The 13,763-nt window shown below is 52.5% G+C and overlaps 4 protein-coding genes across 4 annotated transcripts; 2 read left to right on the forward strand and 2 right to left on the reverse strand.

Moving 5' to 3' along the window:
* Positions 1–3,403: 3,403 nt before the first annotated feature.
* prp10 (U2 snRNP component prp10) lies at positions 3,404–7,300 on the reverse strand (the record flags this gene model as incomplete). Its single annotated transcript, XM_062908369.1, is given in 3 exon segments — positions 3,404–6,885; positions 6,894–6,950; positions 7,006–7,300. Coding segments are annotated over 3 exon segments (3,612 nt in total). The 5' UTR covers positions 7,079–7,300.
* Positions 7,301–7,312: 12 nt separating this feature from the next.
* QC763_117780 (uncharacterized protein) lies at positions 7,313–9,203 on the forward strand. The gene is made up of 2 exons (XM_062908370.1): positions 7,313–8,229; positions 8,557–9,203. The coding sequence occupies exons 1-2, from the start codon at positions 7,588–7,590 to the stop codon at positions 9,121–9,123; spliced, it is 1,209 nt and encodes a 402-aa protein (XP_062771457.1). The 5' UTR covers positions 7,313–7,587; the 3' UTR covers positions 9,124–9,203.
* Positions 9,204–9,313: 110 nt separating this feature from the next.
* On the reverse strand, positions 9,314–10,854 carry OGG1 (8-oxoguanine glycosylase ogg1). Its single transcript, XM_062908371.1, has 2 exons — positions 10,625–10,854; positions 9,314–10,565 (listed from the first exon to the last, which is right to left on the reverse strand). Exons 1-2 carry the CDS (start codon positions 10,695–10,697, stop codon positions 9,367–9,369), a joined length of 1,272 nt encoding a protein of 423 aa, XP_062771458.1. The 5' UTR covers positions 10,698–10,854; the 3' UTR covers positions 9,314–9,366.
* Positions 10,855–10,956: 102 nt separating this feature from the next.
* QC763_117810 (uncharacterized protein) lies at positions 10,957–13,353 on the forward strand. Its single transcript, XM_062908372.1, has 6 exons — positions 10,957–11,118; positions 11,177–11,211; positions 11,268–12,446; positions 12,497–12,755; positions 12,815–13,026; positions 13,083–13,353. The coding sequence occupies exons 1-6, from the start codon at positions 11,091–11,093 to the stop codon at positions 13,107–13,109; spliced, it is 1,740 nt and encodes a 579-aa protein (XP_062771459.1). The 5' UTR covers positions 10,957–11,090; the 3' UTR covers positions 13,110–13,353.
* Positions 13,354–13,763: the final 410 nt, after the last annotated feature.

Consider the following 13,763-nt stretch of genomic DNA (forward strand, 5'->3'; position numbering starts at 1 on the left):
ACTAGTGTAGTAGTGCTGGTATATGAAGAGTGTGTGATTGGGGGCCAGAGAGGATGAGAGGGTAGGGGGAACAAAAGGAGGAAAAGATCATCGATCTTACTGCTTTTGTTGATCAAAGCTGAAACACAGAGATGATCGATCTTTTGCCTATTTGGTCGACCGCGAGCTACCCACACCATCTATGGGGGTGGTTGTTGCTGGGTATCCGCTGTCAATGGCACGTGGGGACTCGTGACACTTTTTGTTCGGGGAGGGCGATATTGAGGTACGGAGTTGGGGGACGCTGAGAGAACAGGCAGGGGATCCAAGCGAGTCAGGGTACAGAGACTGGGGACAAGGAGGCGAAGGCCGGAGTATACTCCGGCGTTGTTCGCGGAGGCGATCTACTTCCGTTGGGGGTTTTTGGACGGGGTTATCGCTTTTCGCTGACAGGTACAGACCGAAGCTTGCTTTCGGGGCCACGGGGAAGGGAAAACGGGCATAAGCATACCCTCCGAGGGTCGCAGATGATGGGTCAGAAAGGGGGGCGGGAGGCCATGTCCGGTAGAGAGAGCACCGACTGCATTTACCAACCGACTTACCGGAGCAATGTCTGGTGTGAGGGAACTGTCGAAGGGAATAATCACTGAAGGACCGAAGACCGAAACTTTCGGTCCTTGGGTGAGGATAAGGGAGCACCTTGCCTATGTGGGGGACAGATGGAGGGGGGGGGGACCATGGTTGTTGATGACCCCCTTTCATTTCTTTCATTGGCGGCGGCGTCAAGGGCAAGTCATGTCCTGTCGGCTGTGCCGGGTAGGGAATGTGCAATTGGTATACTTTCCCTTCGGGCCTACATACCTACAGGATCTAGCCTCGCCTGTGAGTGGTATCCCGGGCTGTATTTGTTGAAGAATGTGGGTGAAGGTAACGGTTGTAGCGATGGCGTGCGTTGTCAACTTGAGACATGCAATGGTAGGGTCTTGGGGATGGTGGCTGTGTGGATAAAGGGGATGAATACACATCCACAGCTTCGAGAAGGGGACAAGGAGTGAAGAGGTCGAGGGCCGGGCCGTGAGGTGCATGCTGCACTTGGATGCTATCAATGGTGGGTTTTTGGGGTGAAAACTCTGATCGATCAAGGCTGTTTGTCTGCAGGCGGAATGCAGCCACATGGTTATGGATACTTACAGAGAGCAAGCCACCGTGCCCGAAGAGGCAGTTACAGGCTACATTTGATGGCTGCTGAGCTTCGGGAAATATATCCGTCGGCCGTTGAAGCCGTTCGTCTGTTCTTTTCTTTTTTCTTGCTTTCTTCTTTTGGGGGGTCTTACTTGCCTGCCTGATGTGAGCGGGAGAACAGTGGTATAATACGCAAACAGGCCCCGGGAGACACTCGCCCGAAATTCCCGAAGTCAAGAAGCCAGTGGCCAGGGACTTGGGAACGGGCCACACAAAGAGACCCTAAAGGGAGGGAGGGAGCGAGGAAGGGAGCAGATAGGGCTTGTCAGAAATAGGGGCTGGAAATCATGACGGTTGGTTTTGTGTGACTGTTTAACGGTATTGATGTTAGATTATGGTTGAGGGATTGGGGCTCAACCCCTGAGACCGGACAGGTACAGTTCCGGATAGCAACATCACGTCGGACCGGGCGGTTGTGGGCTTGGACGGACGGGGTGATGCGTAAAAGGGGAGAGATGTTGTGATACAGGGCCACGTGGTGGTGTTGACACCGCAGAGGTGAGGAAAACAACGAGAACATGTTGTAGAAACAAGAAGAGCTGAAGATTGAGAGCATGACTAACAGTCTTTCCCGCCAACTCCAGCGAGAGCTGTCCTGAGCGATGAAGCTGTCTTGACCACTGTGTGTATTTGCCCCTGAATGCCAAGCCCACAACACAACACAACACAACACAACACAACACACCTCCCCATGATCTCTTCCCATCAACAAGCTGTTGACGTCGGTGACCAAAAATAACATGAACAAATCCCCTGGGTAAGTACATTCCAAAAAAAAAAAAAAAAAAAAAAAAAAAAAAAAAAAAAAAAAAAAAAAAAAAAAAAAAAAGACGCGTCACACCGTCCCAAAACAGCCACTTTTCTCCCTCGTCTGTTGTGTAGCCCCGAAGCCCGTTCCCGAGTTCGTAGAAGTAATCCAACAAAACAAAAACACTCCGGCCCGCCTATATCTCGTCCCACAAACAACAGCGCCCTGGAATGGGAACATTGCACAACATCCGGACTGTACCGAAGTGTACCTAGCAGTAACTACCACTTGTCCTAACACAGTATACCTGATGTCTGTAGTGGGAAAGTGCTGTATCACAGAGCCCCCGTTTTCCCATCTCCGTCGCTCGGTCTAAGTGGGTACCTTGTTTGGAGCGAGTCCAAAGAGCCCGATCGTCGTATGTTTTATGTTTTTGATTGGTGTTCGGTCGAGTAGATAGGTGGCGTCAGCCCTACCCGTAAGCCCCTCCCGTAATGTCTGCCTATTGATCGCTGTTGCTTGTGGATGATCGTATGCTTCTGCTGTCACACCTACAACTACCGGAGCTGCCGGCAAGCTCGGGAGTTGGAGTTGAAAGGGAGCGGGATGTGAGTTTGGTCGGCGGAAATTCACCGAGTCCGAGGTGGACGGAGGGGCTGGCTGTGTATTGTCATAATACCTTACTGTTGGAAGACCGCAACATGGGAAGTGGCGGTGTTAGAATTGGGGAGGGGACTGCTCTTGAAGAGACAGTGGGGGAAGGAGGTTAAGTGGGCTAGATGATGGGAATTTTCGAAGAAGAAATGGTGGAGCGTATGCTGTGTGACTGCAAATGATATGTGCCTGGGTGCTTATGCTCCGTGGTGGACTGTTTGCTGGTCAGGCAAATGGGCTCAGGTAAAGGTTCCGGCTTGGTTGAAGTGAGCATTTCTGAGATGGTGCAGGAGAAAGCCAATGAAGCCTGACTGTCGATAGTGGTAGATGTCCAGTTTAATCAGCAAGTTGGCCTGCTGTGTTGTGCTCTATCCCGTGGCTTGTTTGTTTATTGATGACAATCGGAGAGGACCCAACCCCTGAATGGATAGCGGCCCATAGCAGCATATGGCCATTCACCTAGGACAGTTGAAGAGCAGAAGTTTGATAGTAGTCACCTTGATGAACACAACATCAGGCAGTCACGAGACTGTAAACGACCATGACTTCAATCCCAACACATGAACACAAAACTTGTATCATTACATCTGTAAATACGCCTTCAAAACCCACCATAGCCAACAGAAGCCCCCATCATCATAATATTTACTTCTTTCCATTTCTTCGACTCGCTTGCTTTTGTTTCCTACTCCCATCCTCTAAATATCACATGGCAAGAAAGCAAAGCCAACCACCACCTTCAACTACCAACCCCAGCACCACTACCACCCCGTCATCCCTTTACAAAACAATCGCCAACTCCCCCCTATCAACCCCCTCCTCCGCCAAATTAGGATAATACGGCACCATCGCATCCGCAGCCTGCACATACGCATCATTATACAACCTCCAATACGGCGTCCTCACCTTCCTCGCTGGATGGAAAAGCCCAGCCCAGACATAATTCAGCACCAACCCCGGCCCCACCGCCATCCTCACCGCTTCAATCGCTTCGACAATCCTGTCAATGACGTGCGGGCTCGTCTCAAACAGATTTGGATACAGCAAGTTCAGCAAGTGAACCATGGCATCTTCACACCCCAACCCTACCACGCCCAGCGCAATATGCTTGACGACTGAAGCGGCAGTTTGCCGATGGACTTGGTCACGGTCGATGAGGGCATCCTCCAAGAGGGGTGTAACAGCGTAGACATAGTCCTTGGCCATTTCGCCGATATACTCAAAGAGGAAAGAGAGCGACTTGAGAACACCGTTCTGAACGTTGAGTTCCGGCACCCGGTACTCGTTCATCAAGGCGGGGAGGACAGTGAAAGGAGCGCAAGTCTCGGCAACGATACCAATGGCAACGGCGGTATTGACACGTGACTGACGCTCCTGCACTCTGAGGTTGTTAAGAAGGGTGGCCAACACATCCTGGGGGCCGATGGCTTTGGCGATGAAGCCGAACGTGTTGTTTGCCGCGCGACGGATGCCTTTTTTGTGGGCTTTGAGCATATCCAACAGCTCAAAGCAGATTCTCATCCACTCGCGAGCGTTGACACTTTCCGGTCCGCGGTCGGCGATACGGCCGACCAGGTCAATAGTGTTTTCCTGGACTTTCTCATGTCGGTTGCGCAGGATGGGTGTGAGGCGTGGCAAGAGGTCCTTGATGGGTGGCTGCATTTGGCTGATGCCCACCACAGTCACAATGGACCTCAGAGCACCAAGGATGGAGCCGAGAACTTCAGGATATTCTTCACCGAGGTATTCGTAAAGAACAACACCGAGCTTGCCCATCAAAGCGTCTTCGCCGCATTGCTTCATCACCATGGCAATTCTGGAAACAAGATCAGCAGCTTGCTGGCGAACTGTGGCAGACTTGTTGTTGAGACGCCAGAGAATTGTGCTGACGATCTGGGGGAGGTATGGCTTGCAGCGAGTGCCCAGAGCATTGACCACGGAGCCAAAACCGTTGAGCATGATGATGTCTTCAACGCTTTGCTCTTGGAAGGCGTGCAGGATACCATCGACAAGTCTCTCTTCCAACCGCTCGCCAATGTCTGCCGCACCCAGAGAGGCTACTATCTTTTCCACTGTCTCAACAGTCATTTTCCGGTAGGCTTCGCTTTCGTCCTTGAGGTTGACCACGATTCTCTCGAGAATCTCACTGACACCGACCTTTTGGCCGATATCGACCGTGGTCTCAACCACTTGACGGTAGTTGCGCTTATCCAAAGCCATACGCCGTACCCAGAAGCTCTTAAAGAAGTCGTCCAACACATGTTCCTTGAGATAACCAGCTGTGACACCATCCGTTGCGGCGCACTGAGAGATGACCTTGAGCACGACCTTCTTCATCTCCTCATCTGGCGAGGCAAACTCTCGCAAGAGAATCTCCATAATCTGACTTGTGTAGTAGTTTGCGTAGTCCTCGTCCATGAGGGGGATGATGTAGCCGACGGCCTTGAGGAACCCCGCCAGGCCCTTGCCTCGTTGCTTGCGAGCTCCCGTCCACAGGGGATTGAGGATATCATCGAAGCTCTCAATACCATATGGGTTGGAGGCTTCGGCAAGAGCAGCAATGGCCAAACTGGTGACTGTCCGTACCTTGGTCTGCTCATCGTTGAGGTTGGGGCCAATGCAGTCTACGAGCTGCTTCAGGTGTGGCAACACTGCACAGCCCATCAAGATGGGAATCTGCTGGACAATCTTCACACCGGTATGGCGCGCCTGCCACGACTTCTTGCTGCGGCACACGGCTCCCAGGAATGGCAGCAGGGCCGGAATACCCAAGGCCGAGGCCACCACAGCAAACGCTCTGGCAGTTGTGTTTCGTACGTATTCATCTACGTGATCGATATCGGGCCGCATGACACTGATCATGGTCGCGAGACCAGCGGCTTTGCTGAGGTTAGAAATAATCTCGCGACCTTCGACTCGTGCATAATAGTCCTGGTCAATGAGCAATGGCTCAATGACCACCAAGATCTTGTGGACATAGGGCCGAACCATATCATCCAGCTTGTAAAGGATACGGTCAATAACCTTGACAAGAAGATGGCGTTCCTGGTCCTCAAGGGTCTTCTCCATGAGTAGCGGGAGAATCTGGTTGAAGAGGGGTCCGGCACCGAAGTTTCGAGCATTATCTGTAAGCTGCCTGAGTGCAGTCTTCCTCATCGGGGGAGTACCGTTCTTCACCTTCAACAACAGGCGCATGATCTTCCTCTCCTTCAGCTCTTCGACAGTCAGATCGTCTTCATTGGACCCGTCTGTGAGCTTGCCAAAGTACGCCATGTCCTCAGGCTTGAAAAACTGAAGATCACCAACACCGGGGATTTCCCTTGGAACTGCTTGCCCAGAGAGACGTGTGCTCTCAGGATCCTGCATCATGAAGCCTGTCTGTGGTGTTGGTGGCACTGCCAGCTTGTGCGTGGGCGCCCGGGTAGGGGCATATCCCGGGGGAGGCTCGAGAATCTTGTATCCATCGTCAGGACCAGGAAGCATAGCGTCGAGCTCCTCATCGCTGAGTGGCATGTACCGGCCGGCATCGGGGCCGAACGCAGTGGGGGGCAGAACAGCAGTTTGTGTAGGGTGCATCGGAGTGGCGAGACCAATGTTTCCAACGGGGGTGGCAGACGGCGCTTGATCCCATCTTGACTTCTTCTTTGCTTCTACTACAGTTCCATCAGCGCCAAGAACGGGCACAGAAGGTGCCTGATCCCAGCGCGAGCGCTTCTTGGGCTCTGCGGCTGCTGGGGCAGCCTCGGCGTCTGTAGTAGCAACATCCCATCTCTTTTTGCGCTTGCGGCCAGCGGCTGCTGCCTCGGTCGAACCGGCATCACCGTTCTCCTTGTTTCCGGCCTCCTCAATCTGGAGTGTAGGCTTATGTTCTTCAGTGGCACCGTCTTTCATCTTCTGTTCGATAGCTCGGCGCACGCGCTCCTCCTCACGCTCAATCTCGCGACTCTCCATAATCTCGCGATAGCTCATTCCATCCTCAGCAGCGGCAGCCTGGCGATTGGCGGCGAAGGGGTCGGCGCGGGTAGGGGTCAGAACGCGATCAAATCGACGCTTCTGGTAATCGGTTTCGCGATCTGTGATGCGGTTGCTCTTCTCGCCACGACCAGCGAGAATGTCGTCTTCTTCCACTCCATTTCCACGCGCAAACTCATCTATCTGGGCACGGGTAGCAGTGTACTGTCCGACGAGGCGGCGCGAGCTATCGGCGTCGGCCATGTCCTCATCGTCATCACCATCTTGAGCGGGGAGGGAGGTGTGATAGCCTGCAAACTTGTCGGCGCCGTTGGCACTTCGATCGTAGAGGTCGGTATCCCAGGCCTCATTAAGGCTGGCCTTGGTTGACGAGTCAGCACGCTGATTGGCCGGGTCGAAGGTCTTTGAACCTTTTTTCGCAGCGGCAGCCGCGTTTCGCTCGGCCTGGAGCTTGCGAATCTGATCAAATTCCGCGTCCGACATGGTACTGCTGCCCACACGGCACTGTGCTCATCCCATTCGGGTAGGTTGTTGTTGAAGTGAGGAAGTAAGTGACGACGCGATCGGTAGTGGATGGCTCGTTCGTTCTTGGGGCGATGGGGAGGGAGTATCGCGATGGTGGTCGTTGTTGGATGGACGTTGAACGTGGGTCAGGACGTGGACGTGGACGTGGACGTGCGGGTGAGACTGGATCGTGGATGGAGCAAGCACCTTTGCCTTGTTGAAATTTTGGCGGCAACCGCAGCCGCAGGCCAAGAGCGAGCCGCGCTAAGATCTTGGCAGCAGATCGCTGTTACATAAGCTGGTCTAGGCTCACAACCTCACTTTACTTCACTGGGGCATTGGAGCTCCAATTCATCAACCGCGACTCGATTTCTTTACAAGTGCTGGGTGCTGTGGCCCATTGTGTTACAACTAAAGCGATGGAGATTTGTTCGACTTGAAATTCTTCTTCTTCTTTTCGTTTTCGTTTCGTTCTCTTCGTACCTACGATGTCATCTTCCAGTCGCTGCTCGCTTTACGCAGAGCTGCTAGCCAATATCCGCCAAATTTCACTGGTCGCTTCTCTCACATCGCCCAGTGATGCCTCCACCAGAGTTGCTGTGGCTGCTGACGGAAGCACCATCGAGTTGACACATCATGGCGAGGTTCACAAAATCAGTTTGCCTGCCAAGATACCTCTTGGCAGTACACTCCTTCCCATCGATCAGAGGCAAAACGGGACCACGGCTCTGTCATGGCGATTGCCACTTGATGGCACGGTTCCCCAACCGCATCTCTCTTCTGATACCCCCGCCTGGTCAGCGACAGACTTCGACGTCGGCGTCCAGGTCGCTTGCAGGAATTGCAATACCGTCGTTGTGGAGGAGGGTACAGTAAAGGTCTGGAAAGACTTGCCAAGTGAGAACTGGGCCGAGATGATGGAATTCTGGCATTGTCACAAGCCGGATCACCATCATGAGGATGGACACGAGCACGGGCATTCCCGTGATGAGCACTTTGGCAAGGCAGATGAAAAGAGCCTGGCTGCTCGAGGCTATGGGGCTTCATCCATCATCTCAGCTCAACCAGGTGTCGGTTTTGTTGACTTGACAACGATCCTTTTTACCGAACGCGATTGCCAGAATATCACGGTAAGTTCTTGACATGACAGCATGAGTATGTATTTGTGTGGGTATGAAGAAGGTAACCCGGCCGGCTTTGCCTCCCAATGGCGTGGTTACCGATACAAGTGCCCTAGATGAAGCAACTATCGTTCAACCTGTTCAACAGAAACCACTGGATTGTTTACGAACCTCCTTAACAGGACGGATTGTTTCTTTCTGGTGGTGAACGAACCTCTGCATTTCACCGGGTGATTCATAAGTCGAGAATACCCCGGGATACCACGAGGGACATGCCATTCCCATTCTCGTTTCGTTCATAGCCAGTCGGCCAGTAGCTGACACACGTGTATCTAGTACTCAAACTCAGCCTTTGAGCAAGGGTCATTAAATAGACAAGATCTGCCATTGACCAACAACCGCAGCTTGAATGTTTTTTGCTCTTCCTGCCACTCTCAACTCGGCTTCTACGTCTTTCGGACAGCAGCTGTCACCCTTCTAAAGTGGCAGATGTCTTGCAAGTCCGCATCTGGTTCAGCACCAGGCATCACTGATTGCCTGGCCGCGACTATCATCTCCACCATCTCGCGGTCTGCCTCGTCAAAGTCGCTCATCATGCCCATTAATGAGACAGAATCGGAAGTCAAACAGACGGTGATTTACGCGTGGGTGCTCAACGCTAATATTGTGTACTCATCGAGTAATGGGGCGTTGGGAAGACCAGCTATCAAGCTGTTGTATCAGAAGATACCGCGAGAGGAAGCGGACAAGATGTTGGAGGCGGTGACGTGTGAGGCGCAGGAGATCAACCTGCCGGCGATCGCTATTGAGAAGGTGGTCGAGCATTTGGATGAGAGTAACTGGTTGTTACCGGAGAAGGAAAGGGTGTTTAGGGAGTGGAGGGTGGGGTTGTTGACGAGATGATTTGATGGATTATTAGCAAACGAAAAAGAGCGCCCCGTTATACCATTACGCGATGCCACCAGTTGAAAGCTCCTCAAAACACTCCGCAACTGTATTCCCAGGTATGCCGCATTGTGTGTCATCCAAATATTATGTAACTACACCCGGACGCTCCTGCGTGTTCTATTCCAAGTTAAACGAGCAGGAGAAGTCGCGGAAGATACCATCCTACATCCCGTTGTATCGTACACCACTCCCCCCTCATCATTGACTTTCCCTCGCCTTTATCCTCTTACTCACCCTTCTGGTCGTCGTACTCGTCGTCGAAACCTGCGACACCTGCGAGCTAAGCGTCAACCCATCCATTACATCCTCCATTTTGACATCTTCATCCCTTTGCTGCGACTCCTCCTTGACAGCCTTCCTTTTTCTCGTGCTCGAAACCGTCAACTCTTCATTTTTCACCACTCTTGCCACTTCTTGCTTTACCACCTTCTCCTTCTTCACAACCACGTCGGCATTTTCCTTGTCCTCTTCTTCTTCTTTCTTCCCCTTCTTTCCTGTCTTCGCCTGCTCAGCAAACGACTTGAGGTTAGCAGTGAAAAGAACACTCTGTGCCCAACCCGCGTACTCCCCCCAGATGTTCCTGAAATGATCCCCTACACTCTCATACATCCCCTTTGTAAAAGTTTTGCTTTTGGACTTTCCACCGAAATTGTAATCTCGCTGTGCGATCTGCCAGACGTGCGTATCGATTGGAACAGATTCCCACCACCCCAACCCCATCAAACAAACACAATCAGACACTTTGGGTCCAACACCTGCTAGTTCAAGCAATGCCTCATGTGCCTTGCGATAAGTGGGCTTCTCCCCAGGTTGAAACTTGGGGTTATCCGCTGGTGGTACGGCCGGGTTGCGAATTTGATCCAACCACCCTTTTGGTCGTTGCTGAGAGATGATTTGCGCGGTATCGGCGATGTATTTGGCGCGGTAGCCAAATCCGAGAGAGCGGAGGTGGGATTCAACCTCTGGTCCGGAGAGGGCTTCTGGTGAGGGGAAGTCATGGAAGGGTTCCCCTGATATGGTGGTGATGTAAGGGCCGTAGTGGAGGCAGAGGTTGTTCACCATAGAGCTGATTCGCGAGATGTTGTTGTTGGAGCTGCAGATGAAGGAGATGAGGGTTTCCCAGGCGTCTTGGTTCAAAATGCGGATGCCGGTGAAGGAGGAGCAGCGCCGAGCGAAGTTGGGGTCGGTGGTAGACCATTGGGTGTAGAGCTGGGTGAGTGGAACGCCGAGGGAGAGGTAGGATTGTAAGAGGGGGAGGGTGGTTTCATGTGGGGGTGGGTTGATGGCGGGGAGGGTGCATTTGTATGAGAGATGAGTTGGGGATTGGGTCAGGGTGATGAGGCGGTTGGAGAGGACGCAGTGCCATTCATTGTTTATTTTACGCCAGCGGAAGGATTCTAAAGGGGGTATGAGTATGGTGGTGATGAAGTGGATGGATGAGAGCGTTGATACATACGTCCACAGCGAAGGGTTGTGTCGATACAGAGCTCGGCTAGGCTCAGGGGTAATTTTCGCCATTCGGAGGCCATTGTGAGATGGTAGATTGCTCCACTGAGCTACAGTAAGGGATGAAGGAGAGTTTTGGACTGAAAAGTGAGGAATATTCAAAGAACCTCAGGAGTGAGCTTTGAATAGAGATGTACCAAGCTCGCACTGCCTGCCTGCCTGCCTGCCTGGAGATGTTGCTGGTTGAGGAACCAGGGGCAACTGCAATTGGAGCTAGGCCCCACTCGGCTTAGTGTAGCTGGGGAGTGTGCCAAGCATCCGCATGGTCCAGGTTCGCCATCCCAAAAAAGTTCCAGCCTCGCGACAACCTTTGAGACTGACTTGACGACTCGCATCACAGCTTTTTTCGGCAACCATTTTTACCGAAAGTCCTGCACCCAAACATCAATTCTGGTTTACCGGGACTGGCAGCAGAGATGAACGGAGATAACTACTCCTCCAGAGGTTTGTTTTTTTTCTGCTGTCCAATTGGGCAGCTCCGCAGCTAACCGACGCGCAATAGACAGTGGTCGTTACGGCTCATCTCGCGATCATCAGGTGAGTTGGCTACATGCATTACAATTCTTCTCGGCGATAGTGCTTACAATTTATAGTCCTCCAGACGTGATCGCGACGATAGACGCGACCGTGGTGACCCCCGCGACAGCAGAGGTAGCAGGAGACGGTCCAGATCCCCACCAGATTATCGTAGCGGCGGTAGATCTCGTCGCGACGAAGGTGCTGGCGGCGGAGATGTCGACGCATATTCTTCCAGCCGAAGCCATCGTGATAGAGAGCGCGAGGACCGATACACTGGAGGACGGGATCGCCGAGGAGGGGACCGTGGCGGTGATAGGGAATGGGACCGGGACAGAGGTGGCCGAAGCAGGCGTGACGACGACGATGGGAGACGCGAGCGCCGCGGGGAGCGCCCTGATCGGGATGTTATCGACGATCGCCGGGGTGGTGGAAGACGCGGTGGTGGCGATAGGGACGCCGACAGAGAGAGGGAAAGGGAACGCCGTCGCAGTGCATCGCCCCCCCCCAAGAAGCGCGAACCCACTCCCGACTTGACCGATATCGTGCCGATCCTCGAACGCAGACGACGTCTTACACAATGGGATATCAAACCACCCGGATACGACAATGTCACGGCCGAACAAGCCAAGCTTTCGGGCATGTTCCCGCTTCCAGGAGCCCCCAGACAGCAGGCCATGGATCCAACGAAGTTGCAGGCCTTCATGAGCCAGCCAGGTGGAGCGGTCAATAGCGCTGCTCTCAAGCCCACGAACTCCCGCCAGGCCAAGCGCTTGATTCTGTCAAATATCCCCGCCTCAGCAACCGACGACAGCATCGTCAACTTCTTTAACCTACAGCTCAACGGCTTGAACGTCATTGAGCAGACGGACCCATGCCTTCTCTGCAACATCTCCCCAGACCGGTCGTTTGCTATGCTTGAGTTCCGCAACAATACAGATGCGACGGTGGCGCTGGCTCTCGACGGCATCACGATGGATGCTGATGATCACCAGGCGAACGGAAACGGTGCTGCGGCCACAGGGTTGAAGATCCGTCGGCCGAAGGATTACATTGTCCCTGCGATCGTGGAGGACCCCAACTATGACCCCGACTCCAGTGTGCCATCAACCAATGTTGTTGATGGCCCGAACAAGATCAGTGTTACCAACATCCCTCCTTATCTCACCGAAGATCAGGTTATGGAGCTTCTCGTTAGCTTTGGCAAGCTCAAGTCGTTTGTGTTTGTGAAGGATAATGGCACACAAGAGCCAAGGGTAAGTATTCTTGACATGTCAGTTGAATGTTCTACTCTAACATAGCATAGGGCATTGCATTCTTGGAGTACGCCGATTCCAGCGTCACGGATGTTGCAATCAGTGGTCTCAACAACATGATGCTTGGAGAGAAGGCGCTCAAGGTTCAGAAGGCCAGCATTGGCATCACCCAGGTTGCTGGTGAACTCAGTGTCAACGCCATGTCTATGCTTGCTGGTACTACTCCCTCGGACAATGACGCCGGTAGAGTCCTCCAGCTCCTAAATATGGTCACTGCGGATGAGCTCATGGATAACGATGATTACGAAGGTTTGTCGCTTCTTCTGCCTTGTATCATTACTTTGTGGGTTGCTAACGTCATGAACCAGAAATTCGTGATGATGTACAAGAGGAGTGCGAGAAGTTTGGCAAGATCGTCTCCCTCAAGATTCCTCGGCCGGTCGGTGGCAGCCGACAGTCAGCCGGCGTGGGCAAGATCTTCATCAAGTTCGAGAACCATGAAGCCGCCAACAAGGCTCTCCGGGCTTTGGCCGGGCGGAAGTTCGCTGACCGGACTGTGGTGACGACATATTTCCCCGAGGCATGCCCTACCAACTTACTGAGCCCATCGAGTATGAATGCTAACAATGACCCCAGGAGAACTTCGATGTTAATGCGTGGTAAGAAGGCACGGAAGGGGAGGATTGGTATGGTTGTAGATTGCCAACTGGCGGGAGGGTAAAGCGGTCACTCAAAGGGTTCAGCAGTTCTCTAATCACGGTAGAGATGCAATGTACAATTATCTAGCGAGGTCTGGGAAGGAGTGCAATGCATTTGAGTCAATTAGAGTCGGTGATACAGTACGGTAATCATCTTGTTGCATTTGGACACACCGATAATACGATGTTCTGTGCAGGATTTGTGATGACCGTTCCGCCTACCAAGAGCTGGATGTGTTCGATGAGATTGTGGATTGATCTTAAATACCCCCAAGCTATGATCTGGAGGGAATATCATAAGAGAGACATCAGGCATTGATTCAGGCATCAAGAAGTAGTGGACAAATGAATTATTACATGTTAATATGCTAAACAGCCATGAAGGCCTAATCATCTATTTTGCAAACGCCAAGTCATAGGATCTATTGTCATGTTAGCCATGTTCAGAGACAGGTGATAAGAACATGATATGATGAGAGCCAAAATCAGAAGTCCTGTTAAATCATCGAGCCCCGAAGGACTCTAGCATAAGAGGTACCAGAATATAATTGTAATGTGTTTGATCATCATGTAAGGCTCGGGGGAGGTGCAGATTGCGCAGTGATAAAACGTACCATGA

Source organism: Podospora pseudopauciseta, chromosome 1 (assembly GCF_035222475.1).
Source record: "Podospora pseudopauciseta strain CBS 411.78 chromosome 1, whole genome shotgun sequence".
NCBI lineage: Eukaryota > Fungi > Ascomycota > Sordariomycetes > Sordariales > Podosporaceae > Podospora > Podospora pseudopauciseta.